General features: G+C 35.8%; 1 protein-coding gene across 1 annotated transcript; it reads right to left on the bottom strand.

The window, feature by feature from the left end:
• Positions 1–2,413: 2,413 nt before the first annotated feature.
• Positions 2,414–23,399, bottom strand: LOC134856134 (uncharacterized). The gene is made up of 18 exons (XM_063872496.1): positions 23,272–23,399; positions 23,044–23,202; positions 20,288–20,435; positions 19,878–19,946; positions 19,099–19,231; positions 18,840–18,907; positions 18,190–18,319; positions 16,286–16,509; positions 15,023–15,101; positions 10,616–10,821; positions 8,127–8,306; positions 7,348–7,793; positions 6,982–7,059; positions 6,396–6,823; positions 6,114–6,210; positions 5,078–5,217; positions 4,474–4,738; positions 2,414–2,994 (listed from the first exon to the last, which is right to left on the bottom strand). The coding sequence occupies exons 1-18, from the start codon at positions 23,395–23,397 to the stop codon at positions 2,794–2,796; spliced, it is 3,177 nt and encodes a 1,058-aa protein (XP_063728566.1). The 5' UTR covers positions 23,398–23,399; the 3' UTR covers positions 2,414–2,793.
• Between the last annotated feature and the right edge of the window lie 2,805 nt (positions 23,400–26,204).

Here is a 26,204-nt window from a genome sequence, read left to right on the forward strand (position 1 = left end):
AAAGAGTTCCCCATTTAACGGTATCCCGCTGTGATGCTCCCTCCAATTATGAGTTATGGCGGCTAAATTTCCAAGGAGTCTACTAACTCGGCAAACACAAGATAGTTCATTTCTAAATTCTTGCGTCCAAAGAAGGCGCTGTCACTGACATTTTGACTCCTAGTTACTTTTTATTTTGCTAGATCTTTATTAATCTAATTTTACCATTTGACTTTTACTTAATCACGTTTTGACTGCAAGAATCAACGGACTACGGTTCTTGATGGCTTGGGAGAGAGTTACTTTCTAATGTTTCAACTTCAACGGTAAATAATTCGCTTTTACACTGAATTCAATTCATAATTACTATTTTCAAAACCCTTTTTTTGAACTTTTTGTTTGAAACTATTGTTAGGGAAAAATCATTTAGTTTCAACTAGAACCTTTCTTCTTTATCATTTTCGGGCACCTTCAGCCCTCAGTAGTCTGCAAACCCGAAGACCGTTTCTTTGTTCTAATTTTGACTGTTTCTACTCAGATAACTCTGATTGATACTCAACTCTGGAAAAATATAAGAATCAAGAAGATAAAACTAAATCATATATAAACAGAGAACAAAAAGATACAAAAAATGAATACACTTAATAATCTAACTATGATAACCAAGTAAATAAGATCTGTTTACAAAGGGACTTCACAGGCGCTGAGCAGTCCCAAGAAAAAAGTCCTTTTTGTCAGAAGGCACTGAGCAATTTGGGCAAATGTGCGATCCAAACAGGTCATCAGCAGTAAAAGCACTTCGTTTCCAGCGACACACCCACCAGCCCCCGCCATTTCCTCCAACCAGCGCCATTTTTAAACTCACAACGACAACAAGTCATTTTGGACTGAAAATTCAGGGACATTAGGGTCCCAAAAAAAAGATTTTGCAAAAGGTCAATGAATTCAAGGAAATCGGAACAAAAATGATCGACTTATTCCTCTCGAAAATCTATCTACTAAATTGATCACATCAAGCGCTCGTAAGATAACCCGTTAATTACCCCTAAACTATATCTCGCTATCTTTCACTAAATATCAATTAAAAATATTTTTATTTGAAAACGATTACTGGGGAAAGCTATGAGTATTTTTGTTCGTTTAACACCAAAAATTGAGTCCAAAACCTTGATTGCCTTAATTGGTATATCAACATTTTTGTATATCACCAGTACATTAATGCGATAAATAGATTGGTTATGCTCACCACACTGTATATAAATTCATTCAACAAACAAGGAAGGAGCAAAGCGCAACGGAAAATCGTCTGATTCGGTTCAAATCCGAAAAAAACCTTTAAATGTCCTAAATATGAAATATTGCAAGAAAGGATAAAAGAAGTGTATCAGAAGTGCAAGAAAGTGTAAGCCCCTTTATACCAAAGATAATTTGACGCTCAAAGGCTTTGATGTTTTGCCGCTTTTCTTGTTTCACCCTTAGACTAAAGGGAAATTTAATTTTCTTCCGAGTTTTATTCGAGTAGTCGTGTTTTGCGAGTTTTCTTTAGTTGCGAGTTGTCGCAGTCCCGTTCTGCATTTATACACTGATTAGTACAAAATCGCATAATTGAGAAGTTTGGGCGAAATAAGTAAGCAGACCAGGATATTTTCGCTCAATTTTTCATGAAAACAAATAACACGATTTAAATGGAAATTTACTGAGTTCATGTGCGTTAAAAATGCTTAACATAAGTGTCAGCACAACGCCGAAGAATTTTCATATCAAAGTTCTTATTGTCTCACAATCCTAGTTTATCGAATTTTCATTTACGATGCAGCTGTTAACTTTGTCGTTATAACCACTATTAAGAGATATTGGCTACTGAAATCTTTACAAACAATGGCCAGTGCAGTTTTACCAAAAACTCAGGTTCTCAAAAATTTCTCGTAAACAATTGCGTGTAGAAGCGTACTACATTCTTTCCAATTTATTAGGACAATTTTTTTCCATGTTAGTGTTGTGAAACACTAGTCTACGTTTTTATTCGAATTGATGTTATTTCAAATTGATAGACGATTTTCAATACAGGAGTCCGTCTGACCAACTCTACTCGCAGATTGTTCTATATACGTTGAGTCTAATAGCCGTTTGCCAACACTTTTCTTAAAAAAACATAGGAATTACTGTTTTAATTAAATCAGAAAATTTTAACTACAATTTAACGATTCAACCAATTTTTAAGCTGAATCAAACTTTGCTGAAGTAGCTCGCCGAAAAAAATCAGTGTTAAACTTTCCAAAAGTTTTTTCTCATCAACAGTTCATTTTATAACCATAACATCTCAACAAAGATTTCGCAAAAGGTCAATGAACTCAAGGAAATCGGAACAAAAATGATTGACTTATTCCTCTGAAAAATCTATAAACTAAATTCCACTCTCGAAATCATTCACGTTCAATTCGACACTACGTTTAGCAAATGAGTTTGAATTGACCTTTAGCAAATGAGTTTGAAAAAATCAGATTTGAATCCCAAAAACAAAAAAATCTTCACAATGTTCACTGAAACTCGAAAGCCAATTTCGAAAGTTTTAACCCAATACAACTCCAATAACTAGTGAAAATTCAGTTCCTTCATTTCCAACTATCAAACCGCCAACATATGATATATTCGGCAAACCGAGCCTTCGGCGAATAAGTTTTAAGCGCATTGAGTGCATGCAGCTGACCATTTAGATTTCAGTTTATTACGTCCTTAATAAATCATTTCAGTTTGATTTTTTAAAAGTTCATTTATATTAAGTTCAGATGAGATTCCTTCTGGGGTCATTTGAGTTCAGTAGACTGCAGCCTGTGGACCAATGTGGGCGTTCATTCTCTCCATAGATCTGGACATGTTGATGGGTTGGGAGGGGGTTCGGCCCACTGGCTGTCTTATTCTCTGCACCTCTTTTTCCAGGCTGTGGACGTAGCTGTGGATAGTGCTGAACAGAGGTCTGTTGTCCGGGTTGAAACTCCAGCACCGCATCAGAAAGTCCTTGAGAAAAAAAATTAAATTAAGCTGCCAAGAACATTAAACAAACTTGCTCGGATAGTTTAAACAGAGAGGCTGTTAAACACAGAAACAGTTTAAACTGAAACTGTTTAAATATTTAAAAACAATTTTTTTTAAATTACCCCTAATCAGACTTGATAAATTTACAAATTACTGAACTTTCCGTTATAGTTAAAAATTGTTTAAGTTGGAATAAACCCATGCTCTTGAAAGTAAGTCAATAAAAACCGTACCGGATGAAAAAAATGGCGTTTAAAAAAACGGAAAATTAACTGACAGAATCTAGGACGAAAGCCACAAACCCAAAAAAAAATTTGAAATGTTTTTTTTTTTGAAAAATAAATACACCCTGAAACGGTCATTACCTAATTACTACTTAAAATATGGTAGTTTTATTTGAATTTTCAACGAATTGAGCACGCCAGACGTGATATTTACCATTCCTACTAAATTGACCAATCTATGAACAAAGTTTTTTACAGGAAAAAAGTCTACAGTGCTGATTTAAATTATCCGGACAAAACTTGAATTTTCAAACACATTTTTCTCAATTTGTAATAAGATTAGGCAAAAAAGAAGAGAACAAAAGTTGCTTAGAATTTCATCAGAATTAATATGGCGCATTTGTTTCTCCAAAATTCTCAACCAAAATTTTACTCCAAAAATGGGTAATTTTGTCTTTTTTCAATTTATCAAGAATTACGCTGAAACTACTTTGTTAATCGATGAGAAAAATATATCACAAAAAGCTTCTTACACAGCCCAACAAAGTTCTAGAAGGGGCTAAATCTCCAAAAATTTGAGTAACTTGTTTAAAATTTGTTTTTAAGCAAAGATTTTGGATTTTATACAGTAAAAATCACGTTTTATTAACTATCAAGCAAAATTATTTTCTCTTTTAAAGGTTTTTGGAGATTTAGCCTCTTCTACAACTTTGTTGAGCTGTGTAAGAAGCTTTTTGTGATATATTTTTCTCATCAATTAACACAGTAGTTTCAGCGTAATTCTTGATTAATTGAAAAAAGACAAAATGACCCATTTTTGGGGTAAAATTTTGGCTGAGAATTTTGGAGAAAAATTGCACCATATTAATTCTGATAGAATTCTAAGCAACTTTTGTTCTCTTCTTTTTTTGTCTAATCTTAACCCAATTTGAGAAAAACCTGTTTGAAAATTCAAGTTTTGTTCATTTTGTCCGGATAATTTAAATCACCACTGTAGTACCCGATTGCAATACCCTTGCGTATCGCTAGGTTTGAAGCAAAATCTTAAAGCATGCTAGATAGCACCACTAAATAATCTCAAGAAACATATCCAGCCATATCAGGGTGATTTGATACAAAAAGCATGCAACAGTTAAATCGTAATTACTTAAATCGCCAATTTGACGGTTCAGCTTTCAAACCTACAATTGCAACGCAACCGAACCTGTTTGTTGATACACATAAGTTGTCTGTTTACCTTGAATCGCTTTGAGCTCTGAAATGAAGCAAGACTGTTTTTGCAGCCAGAAGCGACAGACCAAATGACACTGTGACAAGATACGTGTTCATGAAGGAATCTGCCACTGAACAGCTCGAAACAGACAACTCCGAACGCATACACGTCAGTCTCCATGGTGAAGGGCAGCATCTGGTCTATGTTCCAGTGGGGAGAGAGCACAGTGACCAGCTCAGGAGCCAAGGAGCTCAGCCAGCCAGGGGGACAGAAGATACCCAGTTCCCCTCTGAAAAAAAAAATAAAATTATTTACATTTTTGAGGACGAATAAAATTGTCTCATAGCTGACAAAGTAGCTTGAACGAATTTCAAAATCAAGAAAAGTTCCATAATTGCATGACAACAGAACTCAATTAAGAGATAACGCGTCGTTTTTTGGAGTATTTCAACGGCCCGGACCAGAGCCGCGTCTGAAAAATCGTCTGAACTGTCAGCTTTGAAGTGAAACATTTCGCACCCAAATCGCAAGCAAGATCTATCTACTACTTTCCTTGAAGACTCAAAAAGAACTTTCAGAACATAGCAAAATAGCGAAGTCAAGAGAGGAAGTGGACTATAGAACTCACGAGTGTGAATTTTGGACCACTTTGGTGATGTTTGCCAGTCCGTAGTCGGTGATGATCACGTGGTTTCTCTCATCCACAAACAGATTGTTCGTCCTGAGGTCCTTATGCACTATGGCCCGTCCGTGCAGATAGCCCATACCCTGTAGCAAATTAATTACTCAAACATAGCCAACAGACAGTTGGGAAAGAGTCAATGAATGCAAGCAGGAAAAAATTGATTTGTTTGATTTGCAAAAAAACTGCCATGTTCGAATTCCAAATAAAAAAAATGGCCTTTAAGCTCTTTGAATTTCAAAGGCAATTTTAAATTGGCCTTTTTGATAAAATTAACCCAATTTGAGAAAACTGAATTATTAGTGGATATGTTTTTATTCCACTGTGTATTCTATAAATTATACTCTAAAATGCCTGTTTTCAAAGTCCATTTTGGTCAACATTTCCTTCGAAATTCGGTAAAAATTTTACATAGACCGAGAGCAAATGATCAAAGCTACTCTCTATGAAACTATCAATATTTGGAGTCAATGACTTACACTTGTGGACAAAATTAACAAAATTTGATTTCAAAGACTACCAGTGTTTTCCGGGTTTGAAAATAGTAAGAAACAGCTAATTTTAGTAAAGTTTTCACACTGATTATTTCAATTATTTCAATTTTATCGCTAAGAATGTTTCACGTCGCATGAACAGCTTTTTTACTCCGCTTATTCATGAAAGAATTCACTACGATGCAAAACAAAGTGCAGACGAGGCAACCTGCGTTTTTCAGCCCTGGATTACATTGTTAAGTCATTAAAAGCAAATCTTGATGGTTTCGTAGAGGGTAGCTTCGACCAATTTCTCTTGGTCTATGTAAAAATTTTACCCGATTTCGAAGGAAATTTTGTCCTAAATGGACATTGAAAGCAGGCATTGTAGAGAGTCCACTAGTGTAAGAGTCTGAAATACGTTCATAGACTCTTAAAAATTGAAAACAATTACCATGTGAACAGTTCTGAAAACAATTACCATATAACAGAATATCGAATAAATTAACCTGTGCAGTCTGTTCCAGTATCGTGACTATGGTAGGCATCGGCATTTCGTCTCTCGTTTGGTGAATTTTCCTGTACAATGTTTTTCCTTTGCACAAACTGAAATGAACAGACAATTCGGAAAACTGCTCGTCAAATTAACTATGGAAGAAATTCGGTAATTTATGCTTAAAGAAACTCTCAAGATTGATTCGTTCAAAAAAAGAGCCATTCCTGTTGTTTTCTGGGCCGAAATGAATTGATGAGCGAAATTTTGCAGGTGATTGCATAAAAAAAACACTTGCCTGGTGATTATTGCTGGCGTCTGCGGATCCCTGCATGCAGCCATGAACAGCACGATGTTGTTATGCCTTGCTTTACACAATGTCTTAATATCCTTCATGATTATATCTGTGTCGTGAGGAGTTGTAGATCTTCTTCTCGCGTCCGACAACGAGTTCGAGGAGCGCCCTATGATACTACCACGTGTAGTCGCTTGGTGGGCATCTTTTGTGATCTGGATCTTATTGGCGTTGTTGGAGGATCCTGTTGCCGACGTTGATGTCAAGTTGTTGCAGACGTCGCCACTTGCATCGGGTAGGTTGTACACTTTGACTGCAACCTCCCCGTGCCAGTAGCCTCTGTATACTGATGCGAATCTGCCGTGACCGATTAACTTGTCGATTTTGACGTCTTGTAGACTCATGATTTCGTCGTAGTCATCGTCAATTCGCTTAACACAAAAATCCATTAATCTCAATTATTGATATATTAGTCTCAATTATTAAGGACTGAATTACGAAACGAACATCTCACATTTCAATTTACAACGGTTTTACAGGAACACCAACGTTTTCTGACATTAGATGAAGGTGTTTGATTGTAACGAACCTTGTCAAAGCTCTCTCCGATCGACCATCTATCTCTGAAACTGGAAGTAGCACCATTTGCAGCATTCTCGCTGTCAGTCTAAAACACAAAAGACACAAATGCTTATATTGCATTACAGAATCTACGTCTAAAAGAGAAACTTTTTATGTCGTTTAACTCCCGCGCAAGTTTTTTTTTACTAAATCCGAGCAAAATCCAGCGTGAGCGGCGAAACCTTCAAAGCTGATATTTCAAAAAAAACAAGAACTCCTGGGACTCTTATCGCGCTACCCATAAAACACTTAATATGTGCTCCGCAGCCAATGCTTCGATTGCAGCTACAAAACCGACTAATACCAGTAATATAGTATTATTACTATGACACACCAAAGTAGTTGACGTATTTTGACTCGATCTCGACACAGTGACGCCTTCAGAGTCCACGTGTTGGGCTGAAGTGATGGTTGAAGTTGCGACTGAAGATGCCGGCGATGATATCGTGTTATTACTCGCAGCCTCCTTCAGATTAGACTCACTGGGCTGAAGTAGTAGTGAGTCCACTTCGTATGTGGAGTGGGGAGTTGTTGCGGGACCTGAGACGAGGGTTCCTGAATGGGAGGTGTTGGTGGCGCTGATGAGGATTCGATCATCGTCGGCAGAGGCGCCCCTGCCGCGCAAGTGGAGGGTGGACTTGACAGCAGCAGCAGAAGCGGAGCAGGAAGAGACGAAAGAGGGGAGGGAGTCGAAGTAGCGGTGGTGGTGAGCACCCGAGGGAGGGGGGACACTCAGGCAGCCCTCTTGACCACACTCACTTTTAGTGATTAAGTCTCGATCTGAATAGAAGACAAATTGTCAACACCTCATTCTATTCGAAATAAAAACATATGAATTATTACACATAAAGTTTTGAAAAATTATTGAAGTTTACACGTAATACAAACTCGAACACCCAAAGTATGACCATATAACTTGCAAACAGTTATAACAAAAAGGCCTATTATCCAACTCAATGGTTTTGAAAATTTCAGCAAATTATATCTTCCCTCATCCCTTCAAGCTCCTGAAAGATTTCGACCCCTAAGACATTCACTCTTCCCCAAGCTGTTTTAATTACACTATTTGAAGTAAAAGTCCATTCAAATAGTTTTGAATTCTATTAGTTAAACCTGTGTGTGTGAAGTTGAAGATATGTGAGTAGGTGGGACAGCCGCCACTGTTCGCACTGGGAGGGTTGACTGGACAGGGACTGGACTCCACAGAAGAGATATCCGAGGACACTCCTGTAGATGTGGAGATGTTCCGCACACTCCTCGGCTGCCCAAGATTCATGCTGGAGCCCGCAGGACCTATAAAAAAGAAAACACACGTCAGAAATCACACAAAAAACTACGTAAAACAACAAAAAAGCACATCACAAACCACTCGACCTCTATTGATAGCATATATTCTAAGCATCGAATTAATATCCAGCAAATGACGGCAAAGTATTGCAGGAATAACGAAATCGATTTTCAACAAGGATAGACGGTTGCTGCGCAAGTTACACAGTATGTTCCGACTAGTTTATCAAAAAATGTATATAATTTTGTTCATGAACTCTTTTTTTTCAAGTAAGTTATTTTTTTTGAACGTGGTGTAATCAAAGTTCTGAAAAAAACCTGAAATTTAGGTATATTTGACAGTCACAGTAAATTAGGCAAATCAGGCAACGGCTTGTCGAATAATAAAAAAATTTTGGGCTACAAAACAAAAATTTTACTATAAAGCCTGCTTGCTCACACTATTCGCTCATAAAATTAGACCAAAAAACAAACGGGTTTTTCTCGCCCCAAAATAATTTTTCAACATTTTTTATGTCGTTCGAATCACGACTGAAAAGACTTTAATATGATATATCACTCGACCCATTCAGATAATTATTTGTGGTAACTGATTTTGAGTGGAAAACAAAAACATAGCCAATCGAAGATTGGAAAAGAGTAATGAACGCAAGTAAACATAAACGCAACACTGACTTTGTTGAAAAAATCTCATCTTTCGAACTTCAAAGAAAAAAATGGATGCCCTTTAAGCTCTTTGAGTTTCTAGAACAACTTATGATTGGCGCTTGTTTGATAGCATTAACCAAACTAGATAAAACTGGATCAACAGGAAAAGTTTTTATTCCGCTGGAAATCTAAACAACAAATCGCTCTTTTGAAGCCAGAAATATTTTGCGTTTTTTTTTCGCGCCATTTCCAATTTGTATTTGGAAAAACTATTAACGTCACTTTCAGCAGATGAATTTCAATTGAACTCAAAAAGTGCATTACACCTAAGTTCAACAAAAAATTTTGAATTTTTTCCTGAAAAACAAAACAAAAACAGCAAGACCTATTTCAGAGTCTTCACTACGTTCATTACTCTTATAAATAAAAAAGTAAAACACACCGGAATTCAAAGTTCCTCCCCATTTTCAATGGTCAGAACAATACGGCAAAAATAAATTAAGTTCAAGTCCGCTGTACCTTCAAAACATACATATCAAAAACCACTCGGCCAGTATGGATAGTAAAAAAATCATTTTTTCGCAAAAATTGACGGTAAAAGAAAATATTTCCAAAATAAATAAATCGATCTCATTAAGGCAAAAATCGAAGTTAAGTTAGAGTCTTGAAATATTCTTTTTTTATTGTTCCGATGATTGAAGTGTGTTTCAGTTTTTTCTTTTTGCTTTCCACTCAAATCAGGCACCACAACAAATCATCAATATGCGTCGAGTGATCATATCAAAACCCATATCGAATTAACATAGCCAACCGAAGATTGAAAAGGAGTAATGAACGCAAGTAAACATAAAAAACACTGACGTTCACTGACTTTCGAATTTCAAAGAAAAAAATAGATGCCCATTAAGCTATTTGAATTTCTAGAACAATTTATGATTGGTGCTTTTTTGATAACATGAACCCAACTTGAGAAAACTGGATCAATAGTTAAAGCTTTTATTATGCTGGAAAGTCTTTAAAATAAATTCCACTTTCGAAACTAGAAGTCAGTCACGTTTTTTCGCGCCATTTCCACGTTCGCATTTGGAGAGTGCTATTAACGTCAGTTTGAGCAGATGAATTTCAATTGAACTCAAAAAGAGCCTTATACCTAAGTGCATTAATATTTTAAGACTTTTTCCTAAAAAAAAACAAAAAAAATCAGCAAGACCTATATAAGAGTCTTCACTACGTTCATTCCTGATTCGAACGACATTTAAAAATTTCATGTTGTCCCAGTGTTCAGAAAAACTGATTCATAAGTTTGAGTTTCAGTTCAATTTCGAGTAAAGTAAGCGAGCATACTGTTTTATAGAAGAATAGGCGTTGAAATTTTAGCTTTACTCGGGTAAAAATATTTTGGAAATAAAAATTTTACTCAAAAAATAGCTGCCAAAAAACTATAAATTTCGACAAAACTAATGCCTAATTTGCCTCTTTTACTGTGATTGTCGAATATGCCTCAGTTCTTGGCTTTTGTCAGATACTTTTATCACGCCACGCACAAAAAAGACACTAATTTGAAAATAAATGTACTTTAAGAATATGGTAGGAATATTCTGATGACTTGCACAGCAACCAGCTATATTTTTAGTATTAATTATTTTATGATGAGCGGAGTAGGTTACCTGTGCCTGTTGGACTTGCAAAGTCAGTGCCTGAGAGTCCCATGGAGCTACTACTGCAACTGTCTGCCGATGATTCGGTTGTGATGGCGTGTCGACTGCTGAATGTGCTCTCATTGCCCATCCCCACACCGTCTCCGCATCCCGACTGCAGGATAGCCCCTTGTGGCACAAAGTGACTGCTGATTGTAGCCACAGGCCTGAAAGCTCTAAACAAAGAACAATTTTAAGTTTTTGTCACTCAATAAAAATTCTCTTTTTGTTCCCCATCAAGCCGGAAAAAGTTCCTTTTCGAGTGTTTTTTTAAAATTTTTATCAACGGGAAATCAGATAACACAAATAAAAGCCTGATCGTATTCATACAAGACATTGCAGCTGCGATTCGATCGATAGTAGGATAACTCCGTCGAGAAAAATAGGTTTGATAATTATGCGTATGAGTCCAATTTGAAGAGAGAAACGCCATTGAGTTGAGAAACCTGCTCAGTAAGCTGTGAAAAATTGAAATTTTAGATGTGAGCAACTAAATTTTCTCGATTAAGTATCCGGTTCCTGGACACGAAAATGTTCTGAAAAAAAAACATCTAACAAATTTGCTTTTGTTCAAATAATTTTTTTTGCAAAGATAAATGTTGATGACAATTGGAGCCATTATTGGTGATCTCTATTGCCATTTTTCCTTCTGCCCACACGCACAAAAAATAACCAAAGATTGTTGTGAAAGTGCAAATTAACAAGAAAACCCATTTTTTTTACTTTTAGTTTGAAAGTATATCACTTTAAAATTCTCTAAGTTGTAAGAACCTTTAAGGATTGGCATTTTTGATAAAACTAATACAATTAAAGTAAACTGATTCAACGGGTGATTTATTAAATTTCGCGAAATTAAAATCCATTTTTGAAACTTGAGGTCAATCACCTTTTTTTGATTCCCTTTGCAACTGTTTGCCGACACTTGAAAAGGAACGGTTCTTGTTCAAGACATCCCTTTACACCAGTTTTAACGTTTTTTCCATTCAAAAATTATACGACACATACTTCACAAAAGCAGTGAAAAGCAGTACTTTGCTGTGAAAACTAGTTTTTGGGGGTTCAGTTAGAATTTTTTTGGCACACTAATAGCTCAAAAAATTAGCTCCGTTGAAAGCGTTTTAATCAATTTTCCTTTGAGAACTCTGAAAAAAAAGTGTATTCTAAGTCATCGGGTTTTTAGCAACATTTGAACTGAATAACTCGAAAATTTGACTTCTTTGAAGCAAATGAATGTGTCGGAACTATCTTACCAACAATTAAAACTCCCAACAATTTTTAAAAAATGGCTCTAAATTATAACAATTGACGTTGGAAAAAAAATCTAAAGTTCTCTGATACAGAAACAAATCTCAGTTCGAAATTTGATCAATTCGAAACTAAAAAGAACGAATATAACATGTTCCAACTACATTCATCCTAGCAAAAATAATCGAAACACCAAATAAAAAAAAACTATTCGAGGAGGAAATATTTTTCACAAAGTGATAATTTGTCACCATAATTCGTCAAACGAAATTGATACGCCATTCAACATCTCTACACGTCGCTAACAGAAAAACATGTAAACAAAATTTGAAAGTTTAACATCAAAAAAATCAAACCAAAATCACAATGACATAAAAAACTAAGTAATAACAATTTCATCAAAATACCTCAATTTAAAATCCAGCAAAATCAAAACATATCCAACAGACAGTTGCAAAAGAGTCAAAGAACTCAAGGAAACAGGAAAAAAAGATGATTTATTTTTTGAAAAAATTTCAACTTTCGAAGATCAAAGAAAAAAAGATGGCATTAAAAAAGATGGCTTTGAATTTCTAGGACAATTTATGTTTGACATTCAATAGGCAAAAAAATAGGTAAAGCTCTTTGAATTTCTAGAACAATTTATGATTGACTTTCAATGGGTAAAACTGGATCAATATTTCGCTGGGAAATTCGCTAATTCATTTCCACTTTGAAACTAGAAGTCGATCACGTTTTCCTTGACCTTTACAGTTTTACTGTTTAATAGTGGAGTTTGCCTTCCTTTACAAATGAAATGCATTGAGCTTAAAAAGAAATCACAAGTCAAACCGCAAAAAAAAGCTTGAATCAATTTTACTTTTTTCTAGAAAAAATACTTTAAAAAATCACCCAAGGACTACATAAGAGTCTTCACTACGTTAATTACTCTTAAAAACTGTAACATAGCCAAAATGCAGTTAAAAACGAGTCAATGAACGCAAGGAAACAGAAAAAAAAGAATAAACTTTCGAATCTCAGACAAAAAGTATATGGATTCAAAACTTTTCGAATTTCAAAAGCAATAGTTGGTACAATTTGATAAAAATAAACCAACTTCAGATAACTGAATTATTACACTGTGTATTTATTCCGCTGGAAAATCTATAAAATAAACACACTTTGTAACTAAAAATCGATCACGTTTTTTCGCGCCATTTCAGCTTTCATAATTCGAGAGTGCATTTTGCCCATCTTCTAACAAATGAACTTGAACTGAACTCAAAAAGTGAAAATATACCCGAGGGAAATGAATGCTTTTGTGTTATAAGAGCATTTTAAGACTTCTCTAGAAAAAAAAACGAGAAAACAAAAACATCGCGACCTTAATAGGATTCTGAGGTACGTACTCTTAAAAATAAAAAATCACAACTTATATCGACCTATATAAGAGTCTGAACTACCTTCATCGACTGTTAAAAATTTACACAGAGGCGAAGTTGCACTTCGCATACACAAGCAAAAACCGACCGATAATGCTACAGGGAGAAACTGAATGAGTAAAACTTTGAGCCTCTAAAATTTCTTAAGTTACGCACGCCAATTATGAGTCTACATAATTGCTAAGTGACTCAAGCCAATTATGACGCATTAGAAGAACCAGTCAATTTGAACAAAAAAGAAATTTACCAACTAGCACGCCACAATTTATAGAGCGTACGCATTTTAACTAGTATACGAAAAAGTTCATTAAAACATCCTAACCTGCCCAGTTTCGAACCCTCTTAATTTGTTACTGGTCGCCTTCCCTACCTTTAAGCTAGAGACCCATGATACCTTGAAGAGCTAAAGTGCTATTTGTAATATAATAGTCGCGACTTAGGTTGGAAAAAAAAGGTTCATACTATAACACAAGCTTTGCTTGTGTAAATAGGCACAGGAAAACAATTGAAACCTCACAACAACGCTAGACCAAACTAGAAGTACAGGATACCATTCCTCTTAAATAATTCGCTCGCAAAAAGACTCGCTTTGCTCTCAAAATGTCTTAGGTCCATTTTTAGCTGGCAATTTTCAATAGCATCCTTGCTTTTGTGTGAAACATTGATTTTCATAAAATCGTTTGTTTTAAATTTTGAATTATTGATCCCGGTGAACTGTTTGTGGCTAATTTTTATTTTAAATCTGGTATTCTAAATTACTAGTGACGTCGAAAACAATTTCTTTTTCATTCAACTTGCACTTATACTCCATACAAAAATCGATTGATACTTGATAATTTTATAATCCTCTGTTTGAAAACTAACGAATAAAGCTCTGTGAAAAAGTATTTTGCTGAATGAAAAAACACTGCCCATTTGAAGCTAAACAATTGTCTCAAATTCAGAGCTTTTAGAAAGTATCAGTAACTTCGATTTTCAGGAGGCCTTAAGTCAAAATGAAAAATCTGAGAAAAAAGTTTCAGCTGTTTAATCCGAACATCTGCCGCAAAGTAACTGCAATTGAAACGTAAAATCGATTACTTCCATTTTATTTTGCTTTTTTCTCAAAGTAATTTGCCAAATCTAAAATTTATAGACCATGCCTGCATACCACAAATTAATATCACTAGAAAAAATATAGCATAGAACATAGATGACAGAGAGAAAGGTGGAATCCCTCATGCGCGAAGGACCGAATGCGCGAAAACAAAAATCAGCCAATCAGATTTCAGTAATCTAAAATTTAGAAAGAAAGTAAACATTTCCAGGGACTGAATATTGATATTGGCTGAATATAAAAACAGCAGAAATATGCAAAGTTTTCAAATTGTCACTGACCGCTGGCGAATTGTAACGAATTTGATAGTTCAAGGGTTTCGTTCTGAAAGAAGCAAAATATTGCTTCATTTAACTCATTTTAATTGAAGGGCAATTGATTCTTTTTTTAAAATGACTTTCGGTTAATTTTGTTTTCGGTCCTTCGCTTACAAGTTTTCTCGCCCATTCGGTCCTTCGCGCATGAGAATAGACCCCAGAGAGAATAGTTCATAAAAAGCAAAAAAAAATTCTGAATTTTCAATTGCCATATTCCAGGTCAAATAAATTCATTTCGAAACTTTTTGTGGCTACGGGAAAATCGAGAAGAACTCAAGTAAATATTTGATTAACTTACGGCGTAGAGACCGATTTGGGTGACCAAGTTGAGCTGCCTGACTTTGTCTCCAAACTTCGCTTCAGTTTTGGGTCCATTTCTACAATGAAACAATTAACTTGTTCAATGCTGACTATCTCCCATAGATTTACATCAAAGGTCGATTAAATTCGAGTAAATTTCCCGAAAAAAATGGGAATAATAAAAAAATTTGAACAGTTTATGATAGATGACATAGATCATTTACTTTTCCTCGATTCCTGAAATTCAATGTATTATGTAACGATCTTAAATAATCTGATACGAAAATTGTAAATGAAGATAGATGCCCTTTAAAGAATAATTAAATTGATGGGCCAATTTGATTTTCTCCTACACAACATCCCAATCCAAAATCTAATTTTTAAAAGGTAACCACAGAATACCACAGTCACTTATTGAAACCTTCTACAAATTCAAGTAATTGCACGTAGGTTTTAGTTTTAATCATCAAAAAAAATCCCGCTCTTGAGTTGCTCTTTAGGATGCGAATAAAGCCTTTTAAAATTTTAAAACCAGGTTCAGCTATAACCGCGGTAGCAGTACACGTGCAGCTTTTTAAATTGATTTGAATGCCACAAATTAGTGACATCTAATATAGTAAATTTCGTGAATTTTTTTTCGAACATCGACCTTAACGAAGAGGCGACATGTATTTCACAAACGCAATCCAAAAAATACACAAGCTCTAAAATGAACGAAAAAAAGAAAACAAGCCTTAAACAAATTACTTTTGCAAGTAAAAGCTGGTTTTCAGACAGAATTGTTGTCGGTAATGCCTATAAATTCAACTTTGCACAGAAAAAACTCATTGGATAAACATCTCACAAAAATTTGCACAAAATATGCGATTTGCGTTGGAAAAAAAAAAGACCAACCCAATTACACTATGCTCGCTTGTGTTAACATTTTCCTTTAACTTTGAAATTAAGATTAAAGGAAACTTTTCTCGTTCCAATAAAATTTGTCTGTTCGAACTTTTTCAGCTCTCTTTACGCTTCAAAGAGGTAGATTTTGGACCAAGTGAACAATCTCCTCCCTAAATCAATTTACGAGGGAGATTGTTCACTTAGTCAAAAGTAATCTTTTTCAGCCACTCTGATTTGAGCATAGTACATGCAGGCCTTACGGCTTGAATTTTCTAATTATTTTAGGGCGGAGAGTGTTCTCTTGATATATTAAAGGGGGGGGGGGGATTTTACACATGGACCTAGATTTTTGTTGACGTAATATGTATACATTTACCTCCTTTCCTAGGAAGTGAATTGGCTTTTGGGTCTGATTTGTCGAATAGGCGGCCGCCCAGTGTGCGTGATGAGAAGTTGGAGATGGTGGCTGAGGTGAGCGTGGTGGGAGAGATGAAGGGCGTCGTGTGGTGATTGGACTGTTCCACCAGTTTGGACTCCCTCTCCTCATGCAGTCCACACGAGGCAGGCGCATTCAATTGGCACTTTTTGTGGCATTTGAACCTACACACACCATCACAAAAGCCGTTTATTATAGCCAATAATCGTTCTAGAGGGAAATTAAAACTGTAATTTAAACATAGCCAACAGACAGTTGGAAAAGAGTCAAGGAACGCAAGTAAACAGAAAAAGATAACTGAGGTTTTTATTGAAAACATCAACTTGCAAATTTCCAAGAAAAAAATAGATGGCCTTAAAGATCTTTGGATTTCTAGAACGATTTATGATAGGTGTTTTTTTCTATTAAACTAAACCCAATTTGAGAAAACTGGATCTATAGATAAATTTTTAATTCCGCTGTAAAATCTGAACATTAAAATCCACTTTCGTTTAGAAGTCGATCACGTTTTTCGCGACTTCTACACTTTTGCGGTTCGTAAGAGGAGCTTGCCTTTCTTTTACTAAAAAAAATGAACTGAACTTAAACAAAATCAAAGTCAAAAATTAAATTTGAGCCTGAACTAATTTTAAGACCTTTCTTGAAAAAAAAACATCATGATCTATATAAGAGTCTGAACTACATTCATCAACTCTTAACCAAAAAAACTTTAGCCAGACATTTTAATTTTAGAATTGTTATCTTTAAGAGTCGATGAACGTAGTTAACACTTATATAGGTCATGATTTTTTTTTTCATTTTTTTCAGCTCTTAAAATGAAATATGAAAAAGTAGAAAAAAGCCTCGAACTAGTATAACTTGTGCTAAGTGACGCTTTTTGGAGTCTCACGTTCTTGCATCTGCGCCACGGGCCATACAAAACTTCCCAATAATAGCCACCAATGATGCAGCTCTAGCTGCTAATAAATTGTCAATGCTACGCGGCAAAAATGCCAGCAAATATGAACAAAAAGTGCGGCTTTGAACTTCTGACAAGTATCTCAGGAACTTTTCTCACTTTTCTAACGTCTTTCTCACGGAGCCACAGAAACTTGAATTACGGTAAACACTAGCCACAATTAAAGCAGAGAACAATGCTTTGAAATTTCAAACGCTTCAAATCGTGATTATAGCAAAAAAAGCCAGCGAAATTAAGTGCTGTTTTAATGATCAATAGCCAACTGACAGTTTGAAAAGAAAACTTTTGCGCCATTTCCACGTTCGTATTCGGAGAGTGCTATTCAAGTAACTTTCAGCAGATGAATTTCAATTGAACTCAAATAGTGCACATAAACCTAAGTGCATTCACAAATGCAATAATATGTATGAATGCACATCTGTAGTTATTAGAGCATTTTAAGACTTTTTCCAGAAAAAAAATCACCAAGACCTATACAAGAGTCTTCACTACGTTCATTAAGCTTAAACATTTATTTGCAACTAGGGTTGGAAAAAGTTGAATCTTACTGTCGCACTACGCTCGCTTATGTAATAACCAATATCAATAAAACTGTAACATGATATTAAGCCGGGGAAAACATTTCGTCAATGTCCCTATGGAATACAATGAGATCGGCCCTTTCAAGCTATCTCAAAACTTTCAAAAGACGATTTTCTGAGTTGATAGCAATTTTTACTGAATATCTTTTTTTCCCTAGTGTACCATTTACACACTGCTTTTGTTTTTTTGTTATCTTTCTTTTCATTTGTTTTATACCATTTTAACTGATCTGTTCCCTTTATTAACTGCCAAGTAGTTGTAAAAGGATGTTTCGTAGAGGCAGATATTGAATATAATAGAATACCTGCAGTCCTGACACTTGACGCCAGTGATGAGGAACTTGGCACAGACTCCACAGATGCCGATGTTGGGAATGGCCACGAACTTCTTCGCCACAAACTTGTGGCCGATACGGTGCGGAATCCTCACAGGCACTACAGCAAACCCAACATCATAAAATATAAAATACAGTGATATTCGATTAGATTAAGTCTCTTTATCTACGATAGTAAGGTCCAATATACGAGCTGTTCAGTGCCTTACGGAGATCCTACATGCGTTTTTTGATATTTTTCTGGGCTGGCTGATGCTACACATCATCAAATAACGAGCATGGATTACGGTGAGCCTCGAACCAATGACCTTTCGACTATGATGCGGAGGATTAGCCACTAAATTATCATTCCTCTAATACAATCTCACTAACACATTAAAATTTCACTACGTTCAACTACAATTCGAAACATGCATCCCATATTTTTGACTGAAATTTGAAATTGAAGAGAAGGCGGCCTTATGGCTCAAAAACAATTAATATTAACTCAACATTGTTATTTTACGTTAGTTACTTTCGCTTCGCATTTTAAAACTTTTTTCTCGGCTCGTGATTATTTGATGCAACCTCACTGAAACAATTGAACTTCACAAAAAGTTGAAATAAGAAGAAGAACTTACAAAAGTGGGGAGGACCAGGTGATTTTTCAACAGAGGTGTAGTATCCATCGTCAGAGGCATCTCCAGGCCTAAAGCAACGGTGAGTCAATTTTAAACCTAAAAATAGTGTAGATATTTCAGCTTATCGATTGAAGCTTTTCAAAAAAGATGTTAGTTGCCGATTTCACAAATGTGAAAAAAGCAGAGATTTCTGCTTTTTTTCTGAAATTAATATTTTGCCAATGCACAAAGAGATCTTTCATAATCATATTTACTATACCTCTCATGCGGGTATTTTTTGTGAAGATGTTGTTGAGATTTACAGATAGCCGAGATTTTTTCCGGGTAGATTTCATTGGTCAGCGGCGGATGTTCCACAGAAGCCGACCGCTGGAGAATTGTACTTGAGCCATCTAAAAGTGTGAAATTCAAACTGAAATCTATCTTTAAAGTCCAATCAAAGATGACCAAGTTAATGTATTTTGAGTAACTCTGCAGTACGCAATTCGCGGGGGGTCTCGAAAGTTAGCTGGGGGGGGGGGGGGTTTTGGACATTTTTTTGAACAGGGGGTTTCAAAATTATCAGAGGTAGACGGTCCCGCAAACTTGCATCAATTCTGACAATTATAATTGTAAAATCGAGCCAAAAATGTTCTATAATTAAGAATTGACAAAAAAAATATCCGTTATTTAATCCAGACGACCATTTGGAGCTCTCAAAAATGGAATATTTTTTTTTCTAAAATTTTGGGTCTACATTTATGGTATAAAAAATCCGCTGGAGTTCATTCAGTCCCCCTTCATTTGGAGGAGTCAATATTCTAGGGGGTCTATGAAGAAGTCGATTGGTATTGTGGGGAGTCCCGACAATTTCGTAGTGCAGATTACGCTCTCAATCAACGTTAAATCCGAAATGCGGGTAAAATAAACGAATCTGTCTGATTGGCTAAACAATTTTACAACCAAACCTTTAGAAAGCTATTGCATAAATTAGTCTAGAGGATGGCAATATAGTTGGATAACAACGCAAAAACTTTTAGCCCTCATTTGAACACTGACCTCTTTCACGCTGGCGGCTGTCTATACTGCAGGTAGTTTGCAACTTAAGATGAAGAGAACTCTTCGATTCTGAACAACAACCACAATTCAAGCCATGAAGATAGATTAGATTACCAAATCACCACAAGCAATAAGCAAATTATCTTTCTCTATTAAACCCAAGCAATGATTTATAGTGCAAGACAGAAATATGAATAAGAAGAAAAAAATATTGCAAATCACGGAGATAAATAAACAACAAATTTCGGACTGGTTTCGGTTGATTTGAGTTGCACCAAGTGTTTAAGATACTTGACTTCACAAATGAAACTTTATATTTCAAAATGCATTTATACTAATTTTTGAGATTTTTGGATAAAGACATTCAAAAAGATTAGACAAATTCAACAATGCGTTTCAAAATTATTTACCGTGTAACGCAGCTTTTAAAATATCTAATCCGATGAACAAAGTCTCTATTTCAGCATCTGATGCACCACATTTAGACGCAATGGCTCTGATCTGAGCGGCAGGCGTATCACACACACTTTCCAGGCTGGCAAAGTTGCTTTCCAAGCTCTAAACAGAAAAACATTTTCGGGTTGAAAAATAATAATAACCTCAGCGACAGTATTCTTTTGCCAGGGTTCTTTCAACAAAAACTATAAGAAATAGGCATAAGCAAAAACTCACAAAAATCGACAAATTGACAACATGGGTATACTTTTATTTAAACTTTTGTGCCCATTATAAACTTTTGGATCCATTTTGTGCCCATTATAAACTTTTGGATCCATTTTGTTCCCATTATAGTTTCTATGCTTCATAAATGATCTGCCAATTTGTTTCAAAACACGCTATGCGATGACAACAAACTGCTCTCAGAAAAGCAAAAACATATAAATTACATCAGTAAATGAATGTTTATCAAAAGAAGAGGCCACATTTCACCAAAAGTTTTTCAAGCCAACTGCAAGTTCAATGACGACGAGCATATCGCAGTTTTGTTCCAAATAAAAAGAAATGTGTCAAGCTGGACACTAAAATCTTCGTATTAACTATCTTTTTTGGCTCTGAAGTTTGGAAACCAAACAAAAAATCAATCAGTTGAAGACATGAAAAAGGAAACGAGGCCAATTTCGCCTTTTCATTCATAAAATACAATCGAAAACGCGAAATTTTCTATAATTTGCTCTTTTGTTCGATCAAAAATAACATATTTTGCAATGTTTCTTAAAATAGCCAACGAATACTAAGATTGCTATACTTATCATGATGAATTGCCCGAACAATTAAGATAAACGCATCTCAAACAAACACGAAACCGACCTAAAAACAACTTCACTGAGTTCAATATCTGGTACAGAGTCTAAAAACGAGCTTCCAATAGCAGAGTGACAGCTAATCTGAAAACAATATTATGGATTTGGATTACCAAAGATCGAAAGAAAAAATTGAGGAACTTGAACGGAAGTTATTTTTATAGCAATAAATAGAAGGAGAGCGATCTGAATGAGCTCTACAGCACTTCGAAATCAATTGTGATACTGACTTTTTCCAGAATCAATTGTGCTTAGAACCTCAGCAGGGGAATTTAAGCATTTTGGACATGAGCTAAAGCTGGGAACTCTCCAAAGTCGCGGGTGCTGTCGAAAACTCTTCTTTATCTTTAATATTTATAGAAATTCTATTAGAGACGAGAGTTAAAAAATGAAAAAAAAATATGCCACACAGATGCCAATCAGAGCTTCGCACTACATGCGATACAAAAATGATTAAAAACAGATCCAAAAAAAATGTTTACTAAAATTTAATTCGATAAGTTTGAAACATAACACGAGCAAAAAATAACAGTCAAATTAGCTTAAGAATCTGAAAAGCGCATTAACAGTGCATCATTCTATCTCCTTGAGAAAAGTTTGGCGCAAAGATGACAAAACTTTAGCCACAGCCAAAAGATAGCCTACAGACAGTCGGAAAAGTCAATAAGCGCAGGAAAAACAAAAAAAGCTTGACTTGGTTTTTCGAAAACACTTCAACTTTCGAATTTCAACGTTAAAACATATTAGCCAAGAGCTATTTGAATTTTCAAGAGGAATTTATGATTGATATCAAGATAGTAAAAAAGATTAAACATGCAGCAAAATACACCAATAAAAAAGGAAGCAACATCATGAAGACAAAAACCATTGATTGACTTCGCCAAAAAATCCCAAAAGGATTCGAGCTGCAGCCATACATTGAACAGCACAGGATCGCTATTCTATCTACACATGCTAAATGAACCAATCTGTTGAAATAACTTGCAAAAAGTACATAAAACGAAAATGCTTGAGCACGAAGTCGAAAAACACCTCAATAAGTTATACATTCTACTCATATCTCTAATTAGCTTGTGGTAATTAATCCAAAAAAAGATCGACCGAAACTTTAAGGTGTTTCATTTTTTCTATAGATATTTGAATCAAGAAAAATGCAATCAGAAGCACAAAATACTAAAACCAGGCTTAAAAGAACAAACTAGTAAGAGTGTCAGGGGCGGATTTTAGGGGGACGCTCTCTTCCTCGGGGATTCGACCCCCTGTCGACCAAAAGAGTTCCCCCTTTGTACTATTTTGAGACATCCAATTTTGGTAACGGACGCTAAAAAATTTCTAAAGGCACATTTGGCGCCATTATAAAATAATTTTTGAGGGGTAAGAGCGCGCCAAAAAAAACGCAATTTTTAGGGCAAAATTTTCCAAAAAGTGCCTAAATAGCCTTTTTTGTTTGTTTTTTTTCAAAATTTTGCCTCCGGTGCAGAAAATTTGGCCAAAACGAGGTCTTTTATCGCTTTGGGAGAGCTCGGAAAACCAACTTGGTCGACCTAAAAAAAATTGTCCAAAAATTGTCCTCGAGAACATAGTAGATACGCCCCTGATGAATCTGTAGCCTGGAAATTAGGCTGACATAATATCAACCAAAAAAATACATGTGCATCAATTTTCAAATTTTCGGAGACTCAGTACCTAAAAACCGCCTAACACTAGAAATAGCGATGCCTCACCTCAGCAAGCGATTCCATATAAAAAACAATGTACAAATTTCGATATATTATTGTGACTTAAAACAAATATTTGTTTCCTCTAGTTAAATATGTAATTTTCACATACTGCTCGAATTTATGGCTCGAGATAACTAGACTTACAATACTAAGAGTTTGTCTAATGTCTATAGACTTCAGCCACAGCCGGAAATCTGGGTAACTTGATATTTTTTGCTGAGTAGATATATCATTTTGCGCGCAATCCCGATTGAGAGATTGTTTTGAAGAAATTTGTTCGGCAAACAAACGTGCCAGCTCCTTCTGAAATTATAAATAAGGATTAGCGGGCAAAATCAAAATTCCTTTTTTGATTAAATTGTGAAAACTAACTCTAATTCTCTCTCGGCTGACACCATGCGGAGAGGTTGCGTCTAAATCTAATACAGCAATAGTTTCATTAATTTGTAGCTGCAAATTTTGGAGCAAGGAGAGCACATCGTCTAAGTCAACTTCCATTCGCTCTAAAAACAATCAACTCATTAATACGCTCATCAGCTAGATTCGACATTAGAATTTTGATACATTGAACACGACAAAAGCTATTCAAACATATATTACACAGAGGCGAAGCTGCGCTTCCTAAACACTAGCGAGAACACGACAAAGAGCAAATCTATAAAATGCAATAAGCCTTAAATTAGTAAAAATTCGGCGACGTCTCGGATTCGATCTGCGACCTAGAGATTAGGAGTCTCACGCACTAACTACTCAGCCACGGAGGCACGAATAAGTGAACACTTTAATGAACACCTTTATTTGCGAGTTAGCTTAGAAAAAAGAAGGCTCCTACTAATACACGTACGCTCGCAAGCTGGCTAGTTTAATAAAAATAATTGATCACGTTGCAAGTATAAAGTCAACAGAAGTTATCACCAGGCGTTCTTTCTTCATCATATTCTCGAAAAAGAACTTGGTGGAAACATATTGCACTATTGCCCGGCGAAGTACAAGCAGCAGAAATTTTCCAACCAATTTGCTAAACAAAAACAGAAAACAAAGATATTAACTTTTACTGAATGCGCTGTTCTTTTCATTAGAAGCAAATGTTTCTTTGAGACAATGTTTGGTTGATATTTCGTCTCATTGTTTTGACTATTACAGGCATCTTTTATTTGTGGCGACTTATGGGTTCTGATTTGCTGGCTTATTGAACTGTTTTGCAATTCAGTAAACTGGAAATTCAATACTTCGCATTCTTTTCAAAAAAAAAAAATTATTTGTGAAAAACAGCTGACCTAATGAAAAAAAATTGCTCGAAACTTTCGCCGTGCCAAACGAGAAAGGGGCCCTTATTAAAAATTCCTCAATCATCACTCTAAACTGGTTTGAAAATCAAACACATTTAGATCTTCTTTCCAAGATATTGTTATTAATATGCTAGATCTATTATATAAATCAAAATGCTGCATGACAATTTCCTGATTGAATAGGACAAAAGAAATTTTAAATCACCAGCTTAAAAGGCGGGAATTCACAAGGTGCAGGTGTGTGCAGATTTTGATTGCTGTTTACCGATAGTGTGAAAATTTTATATGGTCGTGAATTTTGGAGGGTAGATAAACTTGAGTCTGCTGCAAACTTCTGTAAATGACCACTGGCACTGTATCTTGAGTGACACTCGGGCTTCTGGGGATTCACTGACAAACAACAGCACGCGATGAGGACATCGATCTTGAGTCCGGGGAGTATGTGCCAGTCGGTCATGTCTGGAAGTTTGACCTTGAGAGACGCGAAAATTCGTAATTTTGGAGTGCAATTTTAATTTTCAAATTTTCGAATGGAGCCTGTCATGCTCAGTTTTCTCGTACCAACTGATAACAGAAAGTGAAAAATCAGAACATCCGAATTTACAATTGCGGGAAATTACTCAAGAAAAACAGCGGGAAATTGCTATTCGCAATTTCCAGATATAGAATAGGACACGAGTAGAGCTGTCTTATCCCGAAATAGGAGGAGAGACGATAAATAGAAGAAAGAACGACTATTCGGAACGAACTAGAGTGGACCTTCAATGGAAAGGTGGACAGCTTGAGTGTCCCAATGGTTCAAGCAAAAAACTCAAATTCTAGAGTCGGAATTTACTTCGATTACCAAAACTGACCAGATTAAACTTATCTAGTTATATTACCTAATTCTTGAGTTGCTTACCAATTTAATTACTCCTTGTGCTCGAGTACATCGACATGTGAGTTCCCAATTTAAATTTCTCGAGTGTGTTTTATGACTGTTATGTTGAGATAAGGCGAGTTTTAGGTTGATCCATCTGAAATGGATCAAAGTTGTGACATTCGACCAGAATGGCCAAAATGCAGTCTCTGCAGAATTCAGGATTTTAGCAGTGAACCTTCCGGATTGGCGATTTAGAACGGATAAGGACGTTATTTGAATGATTGGCCAAACGGTGAAGGCTAGAAGATTCTGGAATTCTAAATTTTAAATTTTCGAAGTGATGACGTAACATTTCTGAGAAATGTTAAAACGGCCATTTTGGCTAAAATAGCAGAAAGAAACAGAACAACTTTATCTGCGATTACGAACAGTACGAAAATCGAGACTAAAAAACAACAACGAACTACCGAACAGCAGAGGACGTTCCGAGTTGCAACTATTGTGCTGTTACAATAGCTGCAAGGCCGTTGCGAACAACGGTGAAGGGTAAAAACCAGCCCTCCGAGTTAGCGTGAACCTGAGGTTAAGGAGCTTGATTCGCCGGATTCAAGAATCCGGAGGGGTCTCGGGACGGGAACTTTTATGAACTTGTATTGAATTTTAGCATCCTGTCATGTCCTGACTTGAATTTAACTGATATTTTGATTAGTTTTGACAAGGATGAGGTGCTAGGAGTGGGGGGAAAGGGTTGATCCATCTTCGATGGAGATGATGATTTTTATCTACTGAACAAAAAAAATAGTAAAATAATAAGTAGTAGCCCTGTTTTTAGGAGTGACCTTGTGGTCTGGGGATACTGAGACCCAGCCATGAGCTCACTAATTTTGCATGTAATTCAGTTAATTTGAGCGTTCTGGTCGAAGCCGGAGAACAGTAACGTTTTTGTCAGCCTGATGTAAGAAAGACCACCGAAAAGTACTGGCTTGGTAGAGACGGTGAAAAACATGCAAAGCTCTGTTTAGACGCTAGCCAGTCGTCTTAAGACTTAGTTTTGTTATCCGTCGATATGTATCTTCCGGGCGAATGTTACATGTATGTTTTTATGGCGCTCCTGGGTGTTATTCTTTCATAACATCATGACCGGCGGGACCGTT

The sequence above is a fragment of the Symsagittifera roscoffensis genome, unplaced genomic scaffold (genome assembly GCF_963678635.1).
Source record: "Symsagittifera roscoffensis unplaced genomic scaffold, txSymRosc1.1 SCAFFOLD_174, whole genome shotgun sequence".
NCBI lineage: Eukaryota > Metazoa > Xenacoelomorpha > Acoela > Convolutidae > Symsagittifera > Symsagittifera roscoffensis.

Bases quoted from the DNA above. Each gene is read 5' to 3' on its own strand.
- LOC134856134 (XM_063872496.1), bottom strand. From the start codon at position 23,397: ATGGAAGTTGACTTAGACGATGTGCTCTCCTTGCTCCAAAATTTGCAG. The intron at 16,510-18,189 runs GTATTCTATTAT...TGGTGTGTGTAG, and splicing joins GTCAAGTGTCAGGACTGCAG to GTTCAAATGCCACAAAAAGT. The intron at 4,739-5,077 runs GTGAGTTCTATA...TTTTTTTTTCAG, and splicing joins GTGGTCCAAAATTCACACTC to AGGGGAACTGGGTATCTTCT.